Genomic DNA, 21,226 nt, shown 5'->3' with positions numbered 1-21,226 from the left:
CCCGGCGGGGACCCGGCTTCTTCACTCGGTGGCGGCTCCTCAGCTGCGCATAGCCGGCCTCGGCTTCTCTCCCGCGCCCACTAGGCGCTCGGATGACGGTCCCCGCTGGAACAGCGCCGCCAGGGTCCCGGAGGAAGGGGAGCCGCGCGCTGGGCTGGAGCCGGTGGCCGCTCTCTTCCCCGCACCGGAGATGCTGCGGTTGCCGGTGCGCTCGCTCGCTGCTTGTGCTTCTGCGGCTACTGACGTCGCGGAGTCATCTCGAGTCGCGCCCGGGCCTCGGGTTCGACCTCGCCGCCCCTCCGGGCTTCTGCCTCCCGCCCCCGCCGCTCGTCCTCCGCCTGTCCTCCGGGCGTCCTTCAGACGGAGAATGCGGGCGAGGGCGGCGCGTGCGATTCCCCCGCAGGGGCAACCGCTGGTCCAAAGCTAGCCGGGCCTACTTGGGTCGGCGGGCGGCTCCGACCTGCGCCCTTTCCCACGGTTCCGCTTCGACCGCGCACGGACTTCTCCGGCTTTAAGCCTCGGTGAAGGCGAAAGGCACGATTTGGCACCGGTTCCGTTCGGCAAGCGCGGGGTGGAAGGCAGATCCGGAGGGTTTGACCCGCGGTGGGCGATTCAACGTCCGAAAGAATTAAACCCCCTCTCCGCTTGGACAGTTCAGTGGGCCGGCAAAGTTGGGGGAAAGGAAGCGCGGTTCCCCTTTGAGCGGCCAAGCGATCCAATTGCGTCTCAAGGCTGCCTCGCTTGGCGGGACGGGCAGAAAGAAGAACGCGACCCGCTTTATGGGGAGGATGGCCAAGTCGTGCCAACCCAGCCCTCCCGTACCGTTGCGTTTCTTGGGATGCTTTCGCTCAAGGACGGTGACGTGGGAAACGGGAGGAAACCTGAGCGGTTGGTGGGAGTGAAAAACGTGACTCCCATCTGAAATCAAAGAGGCTTCGGCTACAAGAGCTGCTCTTCTCCCTTCTAACTTCATCTGAGTCATTTCCCATCTGGACCGTTCTTCCCGCGCTGTGATTTTTATACCAGTCTCATCTACAGCCTTTCAGGTAGCTGAATAGAATTATTTTATTGGCCAAGTGTGATTGGACACACAAGGAATTTGTCTTGGTGCAGATGCTCTCAGAGTATATAAAAGAAAATATACATTTGACAAGAATCATGTGGTACAACACTTAATGATTGTCATAGGGGTCAAATAAGCAATAAAGATATTAATCCATATTAATAAAAATATGGATACAAGCAACAAGTTACAGTCATACAGTCATAAGTGGGAGGAAATGGGTGATAGGAATAATGAGAAAAAACTAGTAGAAATAGAAGTGCAGACTTAGTAAATAGTTTGACAGTGTTGAGGGAATTATTTGTTTAGCAGAGTGATGCCCTTGGGGAAAAAACTGTTCTTGTGTCTAGTTGTCATGGTGTGCAGTGCTCTGTAGGGAAGTTTTGAGGGTAGCAGTTGAAACAGTTTGTGTTCAAGATGCGAGGGGTCAGTAAATATTTTCATAGCCTTCTTTTTGATTCGTGTAGTATACAGGTCCTCAATGGAAGGCAGGTTGGTCTTCCATAGATGGATGTTTTGTGTGTGTGTGTGTGTGTGTGTGTGTGTGTGTGTGTGTGTGTAGGGAGGAGGGAGAGTGGATGAGCTGCTGGAAATTTATACTCAACTATTCTGCTTTCTCATTCTTGAGAGGTGAATCATAGATTTTATTTTATTTTTAATTTATTGGCCAAGTGTGACTGGACACACAGGGAAGTTCGCGGGGGGAGGGGGCATAAGCTCTAAGTGTACATACAAACAACCAAGTGATTCACTAGGTCATAGTTATGATTATGAACCATAAGATACAACAGCAAGGGATAAATTTACTTGTTATGAACCGTCCTGAGTCTCAGGAGAAGGGCAGCATAGAAATCAAATCAAATCAAATCAAATCAAATCAAATCAAATCATACATACATACATACATACATACATACATACATACATACATACATACATACATACCAATAGGAGAAGGTAGTACAAAAATGACATTTGCTAGTTTGATATTCAAACTTGATATATTCCTCAGTGAGGGGAAATCCTGTGAGCCAGTTTCCCCAATTTGTGCATTTAGTTCATTTCAACAATCTTGGCTCCTGATTTTTCACTAGTAGATTCAGAATAAAATGGGCATTCAGGTGTGATCAATGCATCACTGGGGGGATCTTTCCACTCCATGGATTTATCCTTGTAGGAAGATCTGTTAGGGCAAGGGATGCTTTGGAGCTCATGGTTGATTTTGGAGGACAGCTCTCAAAAAATGTTCAGGTTTTGCAGTTTCGCTAAAGCAGCCCACAGCATTTGGCCATGATAGAGGACCTTCTCACCTTGCTGCAGGTAAAGCCATGATTTCCTTTAGGTTTGACTGAACTGCTCTCCTTGCAGTCCAAGAGACTCTCAATCAAGAGTCTTCCTCAGCACCATATTTCTCTCCAGCACTGACTATTTTTAGCTCTCAGCCTGTCTGCCTTTCGACCTGCCTCTATCTATCTATCTATCTATCTATCTATCTATCTATCTATCTATCTATCTATCTATCTATCTATCTATCTATCTATCTATCTATCTATCTATCCATCCATCCATCCTTCCTTCCTTCCTTCCTTCCTTCCTTCCATCCATCCATCCATCCACCTTAGCTACCTACCTATCTATCCATCATCTCTCTCTCTCTCCCTCCCTCCCTACCTACCTATTTATCAGAACACCAAATAAACAAGACCTTGCAGACAACCCTCACTCTGCAAAAGACCTTGGAATACTCATATCAAATGACCTAAGTGCCAAAGCCCACTGCAACAACATCGCCAAAAAGGCTTCAAGAGTTGTTAACTTAATCCTACATAGCTTCTGCTATGGTAATCTCACACTTCTAACCAGAGCATACATAATTTTCACCAGACCAATCCTTGAATACAGGTCATATGTCTGGAACCCACACCGCATTTTGGACATAAACACTCTAGAAAATGTCCAGAGATACTTTACCAGAAGAGCCCTCCACTCCTCCACTCGGAACAGAATACTGTACCCTACAAAACTAGGCTTACAATCTTAGGTTTAGAAAGCTTAGAACTATGTTGCCTTAAACACGATTTAAGCATAGCCCATAAAATCATCCTTCCTGTCAACGACTACTTCAGTTTCAACCACAACAACACACGAGCACACAACAGATACAAACTTAATGTAAACCACTCCAAACTCGACTGCAGTAAATACGACTTTAGTAACCGAGCAGTTGATGCATGGAACTTACTACCAGACTCTGTAGTATCATCTCCTAACCCCCAAAACTTTACCCTTAGATTATCCAGTTTTGACCTCTCCCGGTTCCTAAGGGGTCAGTAAGGGGTGTGCATAAGTGTACCAATGTGCCTTCCATCCCCTGTCCTAATGTTTCTTTTTAATTTCTTTTTTACTAGTATCATGTATTATTCTATTATATAAGATATTATTATATCTTTACATACCTGTAATATGTACTTGTCTAAATAAAGAAATAATTTTTGGGGGTATGTATATGTTGTTTGCTTTTTTATGTTTGGATATGTATATGTTGTTTGTTTTTTACAATATGATAGGGTTTTATGTGCTTTTTAATATTAGATTTGTTTTCGCTGGAACATTGTTTTTATTATTGTTGTGAGCCGCCCCAAGTCTTCGGAGAGGGGCGGCATACAAATCTAATAAATTGATTGGATTGAATTGAAATAAATAGATAAACAAACAAACAAACAAACAAACAAACAAACAAACAAATGCATTTTATGGCTTAGCTTGGGTTTCCTAGAAACCACTCCAAGTTATTGGAAATCATTAATCAGCTGAAAAGTGTTTCATGGGAGGAAAAAAAAAACCCAGAACAATGCCAAACACTTATATGCTGTTGCTAAGTAAACAATATGCCCAGGAAGTTCCCAGGAACAAAGCATAGTTTATAAGAGGCTTTATTTTTAGTCTCTGGTGACTTAGAGCAGCACCAGACATGGTTAACGTGACAAAAAGCATGCGCTCATCCAGAGGGGGGGCTGCTAAGGTGGAATGGAGATGTCTGATCCCCTCTCCCCCCGTAGCAGAGTCCAGTGCAATTATGCTACTGCATCTTGGTCACGGGTGAACCTGCCTGTCCATGCATGATTTCACTATCTGCCCAGGTGCAGTAGCAGAAATAATAATAATAATAATAATAATAATAATAATAATAATAATAAAAAATTAGATTTGTATGCTGCCCCTCTCTGGAGACTCGGAGTGGCTCACAACAATTGCAACAATATACAAATCCAATATTTAAAAGGAAACAAAACATTTAAAAACTCCATCATTAATTGTGCTGGACTCCGCTAGCACTGAGAGCCACGGGGGGCGAGCACATGTCACCGTTCCACCTTAGCAGCCCACCTCTGCACTCCATCCCTGCAATCTCGGTAGAGTTAACCATTGAATAGTTCCAGTGGAGATCCCATCTCAGTTCCTGAACGAGGATGGCACATTGCTGCATTGGCACTCCCAGTTGCTCCCAGTTCTTAAAACCAGGAGGTCCAGTGGCTGGAGGCTCTGCCCACCTGCCTGGGATGCTTCTGTGCGAACCGGTAGCAAAATCATTTACAACCCACTGCTGGTCGGGGTGTGTGTGTGTGTGTGTGTTTCCCACTTATCTTCCCTACTGGTTCACATTGCAACATTTTGACACATGCGTCCCCTAGTGCAATTCTGCTTCCCCATATGCTCAGCAGCAGGAATGGTCCCAAAGCACAGCTGAGGAGCTGATCAGCTATGTTTCAGGGGAAGAAATAAAGGTCAGTATTAACCCAGGGATAGGCAGGAGGGCTCTTTTACAAGCAGCTGAAGAGGAGGAGCCATCCAAACAGGGGAAAATCCGCAACGAATTCCCCCAAAAAGATGGCACCGCGCATGGACCGCCACCAACAGTGATGTCACCAGCAGGTTGCTACTGGTTTGGGCGATGTGGTCTGAACTGGTAGGAACCCAATTGGTTGCCGATCAGTTTCCGGTCACAATTCAAAGTGTTGGTTATGACCTATAAAGCCCTTCATGGCACCGGACCAGATTACCTCAGGGACTGCCTTCTGCAGCACGAATCCCAGCGACCAGTTAGATCCCACAGAGTGGGTCTTCTCTGGGTCCCGTCAACCAAACAATGTCGCTTGGCGGGACCCAGGGGAAGAACCTTCTCTGTGGCGGCCCCGGCCCTCTGGAACCAACTCCCCCCAGAGATTAGAATTGCTCCCACCCTCCTTGCCTTTCGTAAGCTGCTTAAAACCTGCCTCTGCCGCCAGGCATGGGGGAACTGAGATACACTTTCCCCCTAGGCCTTTAAAATGTTATGCATGGTATGTCTATATGTATGATTGGTTTTTATATAATGGGTTTTAACTGTTTTTAGTATTGGATTATACTGTTTTGTTACTGTTGTTAGCCGCCCCAAGTCTGCGGAGAGGGGCGGCATACAAATCCAATAAATAAATAAATAAACCCACCTCTATTACAGATAGTTCTTGAGTTATGACTGAGCCTAAAATTTCTGGTGTTTACCAAGGCAGTTAAGAGAATTTTGCATCATTTTACGATCTTCCTTGCCACAGCTGCTAAGTGAATCGTGGTGGTTGTGAAGTTAGTAATACGATTGTTAAATGAATCGGGCTTTTTTTCTTCCTAAAGAGGCTCATTCCTGAGAGGCAGAAGATTTAAGGAACGGGGAAAATCCATGTCCAAGGCTTTGAAAAGATTTGAGATGGTCATAGAAGGTTACTATGAAGGTAATGAAACTGCTCCCATTGTCTTGCTGTCTAGGCATTGTAGTAATGGTGAATTAAGAGTTTCTGACAGCCAAATTGAACTAAAATTATTTAAAGTACGTAAATTATATTTTGATCTGCTGGAGTATGTGAGCGTGCACACATATATACATATGTGTATATGAAATTAAATCCTACTATTTTAAGAAAAGTTTTTGTGAATATTCAAAAGGGCTCAGGAAGCAGAATAACTGAGCTTTTAATTTTTTAAAAAAAAATTGGATTTGATTCGATAATACATATGTAGAGATACCACTTTACATTGTATGAGAAGGAAATCAAAGCTGTTTTGTGTTGCAAGTTAGGATAAACCACCTCAGAATTTGTTACCTTAGTTGGGGAGAAATTTACAAACTTTTTAAGAGTGGAAACATAATGTATCATTGCAAATCATTTTTGGCTACAAAAACTGTAATTGTTTATTGCTTGTCAAAACAGCTCTTTTGTGACTCAAAAGGATTGTGTATCACTCGTCGTGAATGTCATGGAGTAATTAAATACTTGCTCATGTAGAAGAAGGAGTAGAGATTGGTAGGAACTTTACTTTGATCATACTCCTACTCTTACTTAGACTGAGTGTTTTGAATGAGACATTCAAAACCCTTTTCTGCCTTCAAGGAAAATGTTCCATGCTCACGATCCCACATAAAGCTGAGCTAGCATCTCCTAGGTGACATTATTTTCATGACGCATGGCCAATTTGTAATTACTGCTGAATTCTGTGCTTTTCTGAAATGGATTTTCAGATATACTGGGTTCCAAAGGATGCACATCTGTTTAACTGCATTTTCTAAATAAATTAATGTTTGTAATAAATTCTCATTATTTATCTAGGCTTCTTTAACAAAACCCTTCATTAATCTGCTCATAGTAGAATACTTTATGTCACCAGGCTTAAAATTTTGGGCTTGGACCACCTAGAACTATGCTGCCTGCGGTCTGATCTAAGCATAGTACACAAAATTATTTGATACAACATCCTACCTGTCAATGACTACTTCAGCTTCAACCGCAATAATACATGGGCAAACAATAGATACAAACTCCAATCTCGATTGCAGAAAATACTGCAATTTTACTGCAATGTTACTTCAGCAACAGAGTGGTCAATGCCTGGAATGCACTGCCTGGCTCTGTTGTTACATCCTCAAAACCCCCTAACTTTAACCTTAAACTGTCTACTGTGGACCTCACCCCATTCCTAAGAGGTCCATAAAGGGGGCATATGTAAGTGTACCAGCGTGCCTACCATCCCTATCCTACTGTCCCCATTTATTTATTTGCACTCATTTCCTGTGTTCATGTCCATGTTCATACTTATACCCATTATTTATTTGTTTGTTTTGTCACGTATGTTGTCAGTCTCGCTATGCTTCATCTTCCCACTGGCATACGTATTGGTGGTATACAAAGATATAATAATATTTATATACATGATACTAGTAAAAGAGAAACATTAGGACAGGGAAAAAGGCACTCTGGTGCACTCAACAGTGGATAGTCTAAGGGTACCCGTTATCTCATAAAGGTTTTGAAAAACTAATTAACTAAATAAATAAAACAAACCACTTTGATGTAGTGGTAAAGGCACCAAACTACTGTGAGTTTATTTATTTATTGTTAGAGTTGGAAGGGACCATGCGGGTCATCAAGTCCAACCCCCTGCCTAAGCAGGATCCCTATAGCATCCTAGCCAAATGGCAGTCCAATTTCCTCTTAAAAAGGTCCAGAGTATTGGAGTTCACAACGTCCGCTGCTAGGTTGTTCCACTGGTTGATCGTTCTGACCGTCAGGAAGTTCTTCCTTATTTTCAGGTTGAATCTCTCCTTGGTCAGCTTCCAGCCGTTGTTCCTCATCCGGCCCTCCGGTGCCCTGGAGAATAAAGTGATCCCCTCCTCTCTGTGGCAACCCCTCGTATACTTGTAGACTGCTATCATGTCTGCTCTGGCCCTCCTTTTCTCTAGGCTATCCATGCCCAGTTCCCACAGTCTCTCTTCGTAAGTCTTGGTTTCTAGACCCCTGATCATTTTGGTTGCTCTTTTCTGCACCTTCTCCAGAGTTTCAATGTCTTTTTTGAAGTATGGTGACCAGAACTGAACAGTTCTAATGCAATTGTAGGCATTAAAAACTGGCTGAATGACTTTGCTCTCTCTCTCAACCCAATCCACTGACCAATCCATTGGTGTGGTGAAAATAGGAGGAGGAAGATGTGTTGGATGCATTCACTGCCTTGAGTTAATTTGTAAAAGTAATGAAGGTAGGAAATATATAAATGTTGAGTCACAGAGCTGAGATAAGTGAACCAAAGTAAAAAGCTGGTGAGTTTATGATCACAAAGGAAAAATTTAAAATCATGTCCCAGTAATTGGTTTTAGCTCACCATAGAAGGAAGCAGAAAGAGAGGGGTGGGGAGAACTTGGCCATTCAGATACTGTTTATCTTCAATGGCATTTTAAAGACGAATGGACTGCAGTCACAGTGTAGGTAACTAGATTATGTGCAGTAGCACTAAAAATTGGTCACAATCTGATGAAGAAGCCGTTATAGATATTTTGCATAATTAATGCACTAAATCTTTTGACATTTCTGCTTTGTTGCATTTTAGTATCTAAGGGCTACAGGTCTTCACAATTTAAGGATTAATTATATCTTATAGATTAAGCTGTATTTTTGTTTATGACAGATAGGTGCCAAATTATGATTTTAACATTAATTGTATTTGTTATTATTATTATTATTATTATTATATTATTATTATTTGTTGTTATTCTGTTCCACAATATTTAACTGGATACTCTGAGAACTTTTCATTGTACTGTGATAAACATCTGACTGCTTGATCACAAATAGAATCAAAAGAATTAATTAAAAAAGAATTTAAAAATTCACCAGAAAATGTTTATGACTGAAGTATTTTTATTCTCTCATTTAAGGAGAAAATGTTTTTTGTTGATATTTTGGTTAACCGTAGTAACGCTGGGATTGTATTATTTTTTGTTATTTGTTTCTTTTGTGTGACTTTATTAATGCTGGGTATAGATTGTGCTTATTTTTAATAGTTATAACAGTCATAGGCTCAAGGCAAAAATAAATAAATAAAAGCTGGCAAACCAGAATTTGCACAGAAAAAGATGGTTATAGATGATTATTACTCTGCCTTTGATTTATCATTGCATTAATCGTATATTTTATAAATACAATCTGATCTAACTACAATCAAGGGTATTTTGCCTTAACATTGATAAGCATTATCTATGTCATATGGGTGGGAACCCTAATTCTTTTTTGGGATGTTGCAAGGAAATGGAAGAAATAATCTAGGATTGGATAGGGAGTGAGATCCATTATCTTCTTGCCCAAAATGATGTTAAGTGACTGAGCCTATATCTAATATGTAGTTTAATTCAATGACATAGTTGTGATTCTTCAGCACTCTTTCCAAACAGAGAAACAGGTTTTTTTCCCCTTTGAAAACGTTTCACTTCTCATTTAAGAAACCTCTTCAGTTCTGGAGAACTGAACTGATGAACTGAAGAAGCTTCTTGGATGAGAAGTAAAACATTACAAAGAAAAAAAAAAGAAAGTTTTTTTAAAGAAGACGAAGAAAGGCAGCTATGAACGCTACACCAAGGGTCTCCAACCTTGGCAATGTTTTAAGATTTGTAAACTTCAACTCCCAGAATTCCTCAGCCAGCCTGCCAAGGTTGTAGAACTCTACACTACACTGAGATTAAGACCCAGTAACTTGAGTAGGAGACACTTTGAGATAAACTGGCCATGAAACTTGAGTGTATTTGTGTGGATGTGCATTTTCGTTAGAGAAACAAGCCCTTGCAAAACAAAATTAGTTCATCCAGGTCAATTTTTCCAATCCAGCTCATTTTGCATTTGAAAGTTAGAGGAGAAACAGGGATTGTCAATCATTCTTCCCTTATGGGGTTTATATCTGCTTTTTTTTTAAGCACAGCAACTCCCTCCAGAGGCAGGTTGGCATGGAGCATGCCCAGCCCAAAGGAGAGCTCAACCTCAACGTAGGTGCCCCCAGGGCCAAGCCTCAATTTAATCGCAGTATTAGGCATTCTGCCTGCATAACAACAACAATAGAAATAAGACTTCAAATTTGCCAAGAATCAGGAGTCTGGTAGCCCCCTTTCCTGCTATTCCATATTATTAAAAGACAGCAGCTTTCCCTGAGGGGCAGCTCAATTCTTCATCAGAACTTACTTTGTCCATCTGTTGTTTAGTGTTTCTTCAAATTAAAAATAGCTTTATTGACAGTAAATAGGGAAGGGGCACATAAAATAAAGAGAAGGTACAAATACAAATGTGTAAGAAGTTTGAATATATAATATTAAATTGCATTGCACATTTAGGAAAGAGAAGAAAAGAAAAAGGAAGAGAAAGAAAAAGAAAAAAGAGAAGAGACAGGAAAGGAACAAAAAAAGCAAATTTGTATCTATAAATCTATAAAAATTGTGCTTTGTCCATCTGATGTTAGTGACTGCAGCTTTGAAAAGCCTTTCCTTCCTTTTAATTTTTTTTAATTTTTCTCCATCATACATCAAATAATTACATCCATATAAATAAAACATTGTTTGTTTGTTTGTTTGTTTGTTTATTTTGTCAAACAAGTATAGGATTGTAGTTTCCATAAGCATAACATAAGTAGTAAATAATGATAAAAAAAGACAATAGGACAGTAGGACAGGGATGGTAGGCACAATGTATAATAATAGAAAACACTAAAAGTATCTTGCTTTGACTTCAATCTCAACTTTCAAGATCTGCCAGTCTGAACTTCCATTTTGTATTCACTCAACCTTCCTTTCCTTTCCTCCCTCCCTTCCCCTTTTTCAATCACCTATCCTTTCCCCCTCCCTCTCTTTTTCTATCCATCCATCCATCCATCCATCTCCATCTTTTTCCCCTCCATCCTGCTTCCCTCCCTCCCTATACAAAAGCTAAGTACTGTAAAAGAAGGATCCATACAAAAAAAGGGAAAGAGAGACAGAGAGGCAAATCTATAACAGAAAGAAAACAAAAACTTGTTCAAAACCTGATTTTAGAAAATATGACTTCGGCAACCGAGTTGTTAATGCATGGAACTCACTAATGGACATTGTTGTTTCATCACCAACCCCCCCAAAACTTCACCCACCGTTGACCTCACCCGATTCCTAAGGGTGTGCATAAGTGCATCGCATGCCTACCATCCCTGTCCTAATGTTTCCCTCTTATTAGTACCAATATCATTTACACAGTGTTAATAATAACAACAGAGTTGGAAGGGACCTTGGAGGTCTTCTACTCAACCCCCTGCTTAGGCAGGAGACCCTACACCAGAGAGATGATTATCCAACATCTGCTTAAAAGCTTCCAATGTTGATGGGGCATTCACAACCTCTGGAGGCAAGCTGTTCCACGGATCAATTGTTCTGACTGTCAGGAAATGTGTCCTTAGTTCTAAGTTGCTTCTCTCCTTGTTTAGTTTCCACCTATTGCTTCTTGTCCTACTCTCAGGTGCCTTGGAGAATAGCTTGACTCCTCCTTCTTTGTGGCAATCCCAGAGATATTGGAAGACTGCTATCCAGTCTCCCCTGGTCCTCCTTTTCATTAAATTAGCCAGGCCCAGTTCCTGCAACCGATCTTGGTACGTTTTAACCTCCAGTCCCCTAAATCCCCTTTGTTGCTCTTCTCTGCACTTTTTCTTTGCATACAATCAATACGTCCTTGAGTAAATAATAAGTAAACAAACAAACAAACAAACTAACTAACTAACTAACTCTATTTTGCAGACAGACAGACAGACATGGACAAATGGAAGCCTTCTGTCTCCTTTAATTCCATCCGGGGGGTCCAGGGCTGAACAGAGATGCTCTGTCAACCTGGGATGCCTCTCTGAAAGATGCTCGGGACCCCGGGAGGGGATTGAGGGAGGGGAGACCTCTTCCTCCTCTTCCTCTCCGCAGCCCCCCCCCTCCTCCTCTCCACGGCCTGCTCCGGTCGCCCGGCAACGGCGGGGTCCCGGGCGACGAGGACAGAGGCGGGGGCCGGCCCGGGGACTGTGATCGCATCGGCGGCTCCATCTCCCCCCCGCCCCTCCCGGCACCACCAGGCCAGCCGAGCCCGTCCTAACTCCTCGGCGGCGTCCTCCTCGCCTCCCCCTGAGCGGCGGCGGAGCTCTCGGCAAGGCGGCGGGACGCGGGGCGTTGCGGGCGGGGAGGGGAAAAGACGAAGCGGGAAGGAGCCCGAGGATCGGCCGGACGGCAGGCGGGATTATGGGGTGAGTGCGGGCGAGGGGGCCTCTGGGCGGGTGCAGAGGGCCGCCCCGGCTTCCCTGCCACAAATCCCACCGAGGTGGCGCCCGGAGTGTCCATGGAAGGCCGCCAAAGTGACGGTTACCCCGGCCGCGCGCGGAGAGCCTCTTTCCACGTGGGGGACGAGATCCTCCGGAGCAGGGGAAGGGGGGCCGCCAAGGGCCCGATCCTCTTTCCCGGCATGGCTTCGGTGGCAAGGCGAGAAGAAACGCTGCCGGAAGCTCCTGAGCAGGCGCAGAGTGCCTTCCCTACAAAAAGTGGTGTGTGTGTGTGTTAAAGAGGCTCTGAGTTCAAAGGCTCTGGCCATGTTCGCAAAAGAAACCCGGGAGGGAGGGTGGGTTGTTGTGGCCCTCCACATCTTCTGATTAATTTGTATAAATAAAACATTAGAAAAGTAATGATATAAAGTAAGGATGGAAGACAATTGAACAGTAGGACAGGGACGGTAGGCACAGTGGTGGGTTTATGCACGGCCCTTAAAGACCTCTTAGAAAGAGAGAGAGGTCAATTGTAGATACTCTATGGTTAAAGGTTTTGAGGTTAGGAGTAGAAACCACAGGTAGTGCATTCCAGGCGTTGATTACTCTATTGCTGACATTGTATTTTTTGCGGTCTACTTTAGAGTGGTTGACATTTAGTTCACATCTATTACGTGCTCTCGTGTGTTGTTGCAGGGATCTGATTCTGATCCTGGCAGTCTTCAAGCTTCCATGGACCTCCACAGGCTTCCCCAGGGTTAATTAGCAGGACTATACGTTAAAAAAATTGCCATTTCTACTCTTGCCATAATAAGGTATGGGATGTTGAAGGCAAGGTACATATTTGGAGGATCAAAGAGGGACTGAGCCCCCACTCTGCCCTCCATAAAGGAGAGAGCGAAGGAGAGAGCCAGTTTGATCAGGTGGTTAAGGCACTAGGCTAGAAAGCTAAAGAGTTGTTACTTGCAAATAGAATAGAATAGAATGGAATGGAATACAATTAGGCCCCAGGGGAAGAGCCTTCTCTGTGGTGGCCCTGGCCCTCTGGAATCAACTCCCCCCGGAGATTAGAACGGCACCCACCCTCCTTGTCTTTCACAAGTTACTCAAGACCCACCTATATCACCAGGCATGGGGGAACTGAGACATCTCCCCCAGGCTTTTATATTTTATGTTTGGTGTGCATGTGCTGTATGGTTTTTAATTGGTGGGGTTTTTATATATTTTATTATTAGATTTGTCCCATTTTTATACTGTTTTTATTGCTGTTGTGAGCCGCCCTGAGTCTTCGGAGAGGGGCGGCATACAAATCTAATAAATAATAAAAATAATAATAGAATAGAATGGAATGACAAAGTTGGCCGGGGCCATTTCAGACGAATGGCTGTCCAATCTCTTCTTAAAAATTTCCAGGGTTGAAGCATTCACAACTTCAGGAGGCAAGCTATTCCACTGATTAGAATAACCCTTGACGTGAGTGATGTCAAGTTGGCCACCTTTAAGCCAGTCGCATGCCCTTTAAGCCACCCCCGGTCACATGATCGTCAAGCCACTCCCACCTGGTCACACGGCTGACAAGCCATGCCCACAAAATAAACCACGCCCACAGCGTGGTAGTAAAAAATTTTTGCAGCCTGTCACTGGTTTAAAGGTATTTCTATAGCCATGTGGCCAACAGTATGTCACGGAGTGCTGTAACCTTCCCATCTATTTATCTCCTAACATTTGCATGCTTTCCAATGGCTAGATTGGTAGGAGCTGGGGTGAAGATGGCGAGTTCACCCTGTTGTATGGTGCTTGGGTCTTTCCAGCCACTATGCCCAGCATCTTAACTGCTTTCAGGCAGATAAGGCAGTATTGGCTCCATTGTGATGCCATTGTAAATAATAATAATAATAATAATAATAATAATAATAGTAATAATAATAACAATAGAGTTGGAAGGGACCTTGTAGGTCTTCTAGTCCACCTATACCACTTCAGACAAATGATTATCCAACATCTTCTTAAAAACCTTCAGCCTTGGAGCATTTACAACTTCTGAAAGCAAGCTGTTCCTCTGATTAATTGTTCTGTCAGGAAATTTCTCCTTAGTTCCAGGTTACCTCTCTCCTTGATTAAGTTTCTTGTCCAAAAAAAATTTCAAAATTGGAGAATATATTGACCCCCTCTTCTCCTTTGAGGTAGCCCCTCAAGTATCTGAACACTGCTATCCTGTCACCCATAATAGAGACAGGATACAAACAAACAAAGCAATCACACACTGGGGGGATTTCTGAGCTAGCAGGTTCTCAGTGTACATAAAAGGTATAAGTGATAAATCATGATTATAGTCATCATAAATACATTCATTATGAATCATGATACACAACACTTAGTGATAGTCATAGGATACTAATTAACCAACATAAATCATACTAGGAAAATAAGTAAAACAATGTAAATCGTAAATATGCAAGCAACAAAGTTATAATCATAAGTAGAAAAAGAAATAGGTAATAGGAAGGATGAGAAGAAGAATAGTAATACAGCTTTACTAAATAATTCGACAGTATTGTGTATTGTGGGAATTAGTTGTTTAGCAGAGTGATAGCATTTGGGGAAAACTGTCCTTGTGTCTAGTTGTACTGGGGTGCAATGCCCTATCACAGTGGTTCTCAACTTAGGGGTCAGGACCCCTTTGTGGGTTGAACCGTTTCACAGGGGTCGCCTAAGAGCATGGGAAAAGACAAATTTCCCATGGTGTTAGGAACTGGCGCCTTGGAACATATTTTTACAATCCAACCAATCAGGCGTTGACAATGGGGGTGTCCCTCTGACCTTCCTGCCAATCAGCTTAAAGCTCTGTTGGGAGAATTGGCGCTAGAATTGTCGTTTTGAGGGTAGAAGTTGAAACAATTTATGTCCAGGATGTGAAGGGTCGGTAGATATTTTCACAGCCTTCTATGAAGATAAACTCTGCTATGGGCATTTTTCTTGAGATGGAAACACAAGAGTAGAAGCCTGCGTTAAATAAACCTTATTTAACACATGGATGACCTCATAAGGCTATTAAGCTGGAGTAAATCATTCCTGACAAACGTTAGTGGACTATCTGTGCATTACTGCATCAAAGAAACCTAGTCAATTGAAACACCAAATTTTTTTAGACACCTGTCGGGGATTAATTTATGCTGATGTAAAATCCGTGGTCATCCACCTGCAGGCAGAAGGCGTGCAACCAGCAGTGACAGCAACTGTTATGAATTCCTCTGGACAGAACCAAAGTGAAATCAACTCCGACAAAGCCACGACCAAGTCAAGAAATGCGGAATCGGAGAATCACTGCATCTACGCCAATGAGAGGCGGGAGAGGAATCAGATTTACACCCTTTTGAGTATCAGCAATAGTGTAAATGAGCAAGTGGAAAGGCCCTGGGAGTGTGCAAATGGAACGGGATGGGAGGAAGCAGTGAGTAAATCAATTCTTACTCTTAGTTAACAGTAATTTCTTTTTTTTTAAATGAGTCCTTGACTTACCCTTTGTTTAGTGACCATTCAGTGTTATAACGGCACTGAAAAAAACTGAGTTAGGACTGTTTTTTACACTTGATTCCCAGTGATCAAAAATTTGGATGCTGGGCAACTGGTTCATATTTATTTTATTTTTTAATAAAAGTTTTTTTTATTTTTTTCTCCACCATAAAGCCATACGTATATATAACATGTATATTCAATGAATAATAGTATACAGTATTTATAGTCTCTTTCATATAAAATAATAAAAAATCCTAAATCTCAATTATTTTATTTAAAGAGGAAAAGCTATATCTAATTTTAATTTAAGAAACAATCATCTAAGCCAGTAATGGCGAGCCTTTTTCCCCTCAGGTGCCGAAGGAGCGTGTGTGTGCGCTATTGTGCATGCGTGAGTGCCCACACCCATAATTCAATGCCTGGGGAGGGCGAAAACAGCTTCCCTCGTCACCTGGAGAGGTTCCCTGGAGGCCAGAAATGGCCTGTTTTCCAACTTTTGGTGGACCCAGTAGGCTTGTATTTCACCCTCCCCAGGCTCCAAAGGCTTCCCTGGAGCCGGAGGAGGGTTAAAAACGCCCTCCCCACCCCCTTGGAGGCTCTCTGGAAGCCAAAAATGCCCTCCCAGAGCGTCTGTGTGATCCAAAAATCAGCTGGCCGGCACACACATGCACATTGGAGCTGAGCTAGGGCAATGGCTCCAGGGCAGCAATGGCTTCACATGCCACCTGTGGCACCCGTGCCATAGGTTCGCCATCACTGCCCTAAGGATTCTCAGGGGATTTGATTTTGATTTATTGGATTTGTATGCCACCCCTCTCTGGAGACTCGGGGCGGCTAACATCAATAATAAAACAGTATACAAAATAATCCAATAGTAAAAACAATTAAAAACCCATTAATATAAAAACCAAACATACATACAGACATACCATGCATAAAATTGTAAAGGCCTAGGGGGAAAGAGTATCTCAGTTCCCCCATGCCTGACGGCAGAGGTGGGTTTTAAGCAGCTTACGAAAGGCAAGGAGGGTGGGTGCAATTCTAATCTCTGGGGGGAGTTGGTTCCAGAGGGCTGGGGCTGCCACAGAGAAAGCTCTTCCCCTGGGTTCTGCCAAGATGTAGTGGCTCAGTTGCTAAGACGCGGAGCTTGTTGATCAGAAGGTCGGCAGTTCAGCGGTTTGAATCCCTAGTGCCGCACACTATTTGTCATAATTTGTCACAATTATGACAAATCACGGCTTTAACTATCTTGCTTTTCATGTAATGAGTCTCTCTCATATATTAGGTTTCACCATTTCAGTTACATTATGGAAATAAATGAACTTTTGCACGATATTCAAATTTTTCAAGGTTCACCTGTGTTTCTACTTTATTGTAGTTAGATTGACGGAATCTTGCAAGGATTAAAGTACCCTTTTCTTTTGCTCTTTCTCTCTCCACCTCCCCTACTTCTGCTGCTCTTTAGCCCAAGAAACTAGGGAAGATCCCTAGTTTCTTGGGTTAAAGAGCCTCTTGTTCCACCCAGGATCCAGCTGTGGGCTATGTTATCTCTTATATGACACTTTCCTTGGCAGCATCTCTTCTCCCAGACTCCTAAGGTCTTTCTCACATACCATTGGTCTGTCGCTTGTTTCCAGTCCTCTATTTATAGTTAGGACCTTGTGAGAGTCATAATTTCAGCAAAAGCACTGATGTGTAATGAAGATTACGGTCTCCCTACTCCCCTCCCCCACCTTCCATAGTTTCTGACCGCAAAATTTGTAGCCTTACAAATATAATCCTACAGAAAACATCATGAATTTAAAAGGTTTGTCTCCATATGCCCCTACTTCAGAAGGCACGTTGTCGGTCTGGGTCCTTAAGGAATTGGGCTGCCTATAAATTTAAATAAATAAATTCAATAAATTAAATTAAATGTAATAAATTAATTAATAGAATATGATATCCAGGGATATATGTGAGATATATATTCCCCCCCCCCCCCCACACACTAATACATACATCAGGACTGTTCTGATGGACTTGTAATGAATAATTACGTTGACCCTTTGCTATTGCTAGAAATATTACTGTTGGAGAAGGCAAGGTGGAGGGGCCCGCTTTCTGCCCGCCCGGGTTGACAATAGATGGGGGAGGAGATGGGGGAAGCTGGGCTCGCCTCCAGAAATCATGAGCTCTCCATCATTGGAGGTTTTTAAAGAAGAGACTGGACAGTCGCTTGACGAAGGTTCTCCAGCTGGAACACAGGACTGGCCTAGAAGGCCTCGAAAGTCTCTTCCAGCTCTGTTCTGTTCTAAGTGTCTTTTATGGAGGCAGCACGTTTAAAAATTCTTTTTGATATGGGTTCTTTCTAAAGTTTGCTAGCGGCTTCCACTCATTGAAAAGTGGGATTAAAATATTCTAAATAAAATTAAGGAAGAAATAAAACTATAAATCTATACGTAGAAACAATAGAAGCAACCTTTATATTGTAGTGCAGTGGTCTCCAAGGAGATTTTTCCCCCCGTGGATTGGAGGGGGCTTCACATGTTGCCTGCCTCCCGCGGATGGTGCTTTGCTTGTTTGCACAGCCTGGTTTCTGGCATGCTGTGACCTGGTGGTTGTTCCAGGGACTGGGGTTTGGGGACTCATTTTAATGGACGATTTCAGATTCTTCCAGTTGAAGATGGAAGGGAGACCACTAGGCAAACAAATGGATGGTGATCCAAAAAAATCGGGATGGTTGGGTGAGGTGTCTGGCGTAGTCTTTTAGGGTAGGTTCCGAGGACACCGTGCTTCCCCTTCCTCGCAGGAGGAGTCTCAATTTTGGCACAAGATGCTACGGGTGATTTTAAGCAGAAAGAGGGAGAACAAAAGCCACGAGAGGCCTATTTTGAAGCGAGACCGTTAAATCCTGTGATTCATTCCCAGAGCTGCCAAATGGGTTGTTAAATGCTTCACTGGATAAAGAAAAGTGCTTTTGAATGGCCTGAAAACGTCATTCTTACTGCATTGTTCCAGATAAAGACTCCTGGTTTCTTTTTCCTACATTCAACTTGAATTTTAAACTTACCCAGGAAGTCCTTAGAGCGAAAACTGAGCCCAAAATTTCTGTTGCTAATTGAGATGTTTGTCGAGGTTTTTGTCCCATTTGTTGCCACCGTTGTTAAGTGAATCACTGCAGTGGCTGACTTAGTGCCATGGTTGATAAGTAAATCTGACTTCTCCATTGACTTTGCTTATTGGAATGTGGCAAAAGGTGATCGTGTGACCCTGGGACAGAACAACTATCATCAATACGAACCAGTTGCCAAACATTTGAATTCTGTATCATGTAACTATGGGGCTGCTGCAATGGTTTTAAGCATTAAAAGTGGTCATAAGTTCCTTTTTTTCATGCTGTTGTAACTCTGAATGGTCACTAAATGAATTATGATTGCCCATCGTGTTCGAAGAGGACCTTGACATCTAACAAGTTGTAGGCCGTCCACAATGTGTCCGCAGGTGGCTGGTAAGGCCTATATGTGTACAAAATGTTCTGCCACTAAATGAATAAGTCATTAAGTCGAGTACTCCCTGTAAGTTTATTTTATTATTTTATTAATTGGATTTCTATGCCACCCCTCTCTGAAGACTCAGGGCAGCTTACAACATATAATAAAAACAATAAAATACAATGACAAATCCAATTAATTAATCAGATAACTAAGCTAAAATCTTTAATATTTTAAAATTAATTAGATAACTAAGCTATAATCCCTAATATTTTGAAATTAATTAGATAATTAAGCTCAAATCCCTAATATTTTAAAAACCAATCGTATACATTCAGACCTCAGCCATGCATAACATTAACAACAATCCAGTCCAGTAAACTTCTTTTACTTGAAGGTCTCATTATTGCATCCTTTGAAACTATAGTTTCATTCATGACATGCAATTTCCTCATAGGGTTTGCTCATAAGAACCGTGGTGGCGCAGTGGTTAGAATGCAGTACTGCAGACTACTTCTGCTGCCTGCCGGCTGCCTGCAATTTGGCAGTTTGAATCTCAACAGGCTCAAGGCTGACTCAGCCTTCCATCCTTCCGAGGTGGGTAAAACGAGGACCTAGATTGTTGGTGGCAAATAGACTGTCAAACCGTTTAGAGATGGTTGTGAAAACACTGTGAAGTGGTATATAAGTGCTACTGTTATTGCTACCATCCCCAGGCCTTTTGGTTGAATGCTGTTTTTCCTCTTTTTGTGTCTTCAGGTCAAAAGCTGGAGCAAAACAGCCCCGTTTGCTTACCTTCAGTTGCAAAAGAAAGTCCGAAAGTCCAAGACAAGTGAGTCCGTCAATAGATGCCTCTACTGCTTAGATTTGATGCCAAGTGTGGAACCGGAGCCCAAAAATATTGTGAAAGTCAAATCTGATTTCAAACTCAACCCAACCGCTGCCCTGGGCAGCCCTCCAGAAAAACAACAGACTCTACTTTACTCTAATTCAGTCACAACAACAACAACTGCTACTACTACTTCTGCCACCGATGAGCCTAAGAAAGAAACGGATTTTAGTAAATTGCATTCTATTCAAATTTCCCAAGGGGAAAAGAAAAGAATGGACTTAAGAGAAGCCCAAGCTTCTCTGAGCGAAAAGAAGTTATTTTTCCTGAAGGAGAATCTGCTGTTCCCAGCGGAAAAGAAACCGGTGCCAATAAAGGAATATAACATTCTGCCACTGGGAAAGGCCCAAAGTCTAGAAACAGTTAAGACCAAAGAGATAAGGAGCCACGAACCTCTTCTGTGGAATCAGTCTGGCAATGAAATCACTGCTAAGTCATCATTGGTCCTGCCGCCCCTGAAGGATGCAGCGCTCAAACACAGCCTGGATAACTCTCCAAAGACAAGTAAGGCAGTTAATTCCCAGGCCGGTGCGAAAACCTCCCATGTTTTGGCAGAGACGGTCTCCTGCCCTCAGTTTTTAAAACCCAAGCATCTCACGGGCGAGCCGAGGATAGACGCCGTGTACGATGTGGTGAAGGAGCAGATAAAAAGGCACGAGGTAGCCCCCACCTTCGTACCGAGGCTTTCCAAGACTTCACTCCTCTCAAGGCATTTGGATCGGGGCTGCTGGCACGGTGGCTTTTTGCCAGAGAGGAAAAGTCTAACCTTGAGCGGTTCGGTTCAGCGGAGAAGACACGGGCATCTCCAGAGCAGCCATTCCCTGCAGGCGAAAGGAACCCACTCCGGCAAAGCCAGTGAAATTAGGAGCAGGAGTTACAATGCAAGCAAACAGGAAGGAAGTCAGGCAAAATCTCTGGACCTCCCACTGCTTTCGGGACTGTTCCCTTCCTTAACGGTCAGCCGGATTGCCTTAACAGCACTGCCTTCAAGGCTGACCTGACTTCTTAATTTGTAATTTAGTGTTGAGATGTTAATAGATTTGGTTGGCTCGCTCTGTATAAGAACAAATACGGAAGGTTCCCTATTAAGCAGACTGGATTGTTGTTATTATCATCATCCATGTTCAGAGGCCACCTACCTCTCCTTACTTTTGTAGAAAAATTAACTGACTGCTGGTCAGCTAC

The 21,226-nt window shown here is 42.9% G+C and overlaps 1 protein-coding gene across 1 annotated transcript; it reads left to right on the top strand.

The window, feature by feature from the left end:
* The first annotated feature begins 92 nt into the window (after positions 1 to 92).
* C9H16orf46 (chromosome 9 C16orf46 homolog) lies at positions 93 to 21,130 on the top strand. The gene is made up of 6 exons (XM_070761644.1): positions 93 to 441; positions 654 to 888; positions 5,732 to 5,829; positions 11,838 to 12,151; positions 15,369 to 15,614; positions 19,912 to 21,130. Exons 1-6 carry the CDS (start codon positions 93 to 95, stop codon positions 21,040 to 21,042), a joined length of 2,373 nt encoding a protein of 790 aa, XP_070617745.1. The 3' UTR covers positions 21,043 to 21,130.
* The last annotated feature ends 96 nt before the right edge of the window (positions 21,131 to 21,226 follow it).

Source organism: Erythrolamprus reginae, chromosome 9 (genome assembly GCF_031021105.1).
Source record: "Erythrolamprus reginae isolate rEryReg1 chromosome 9, rEryReg1.hap1, whole genome shotgun sequence".
In the NCBI taxonomy this organism is placed as follows: Eukaryota; Metazoa; Chordata; class Lepidosauria; order Squamata; family Dipsadidae; genus Erythrolamprus; species Erythrolamprus reginae.
This window is presented reverse-complemented; position numbering and strand designations above follow the sequence as displayed.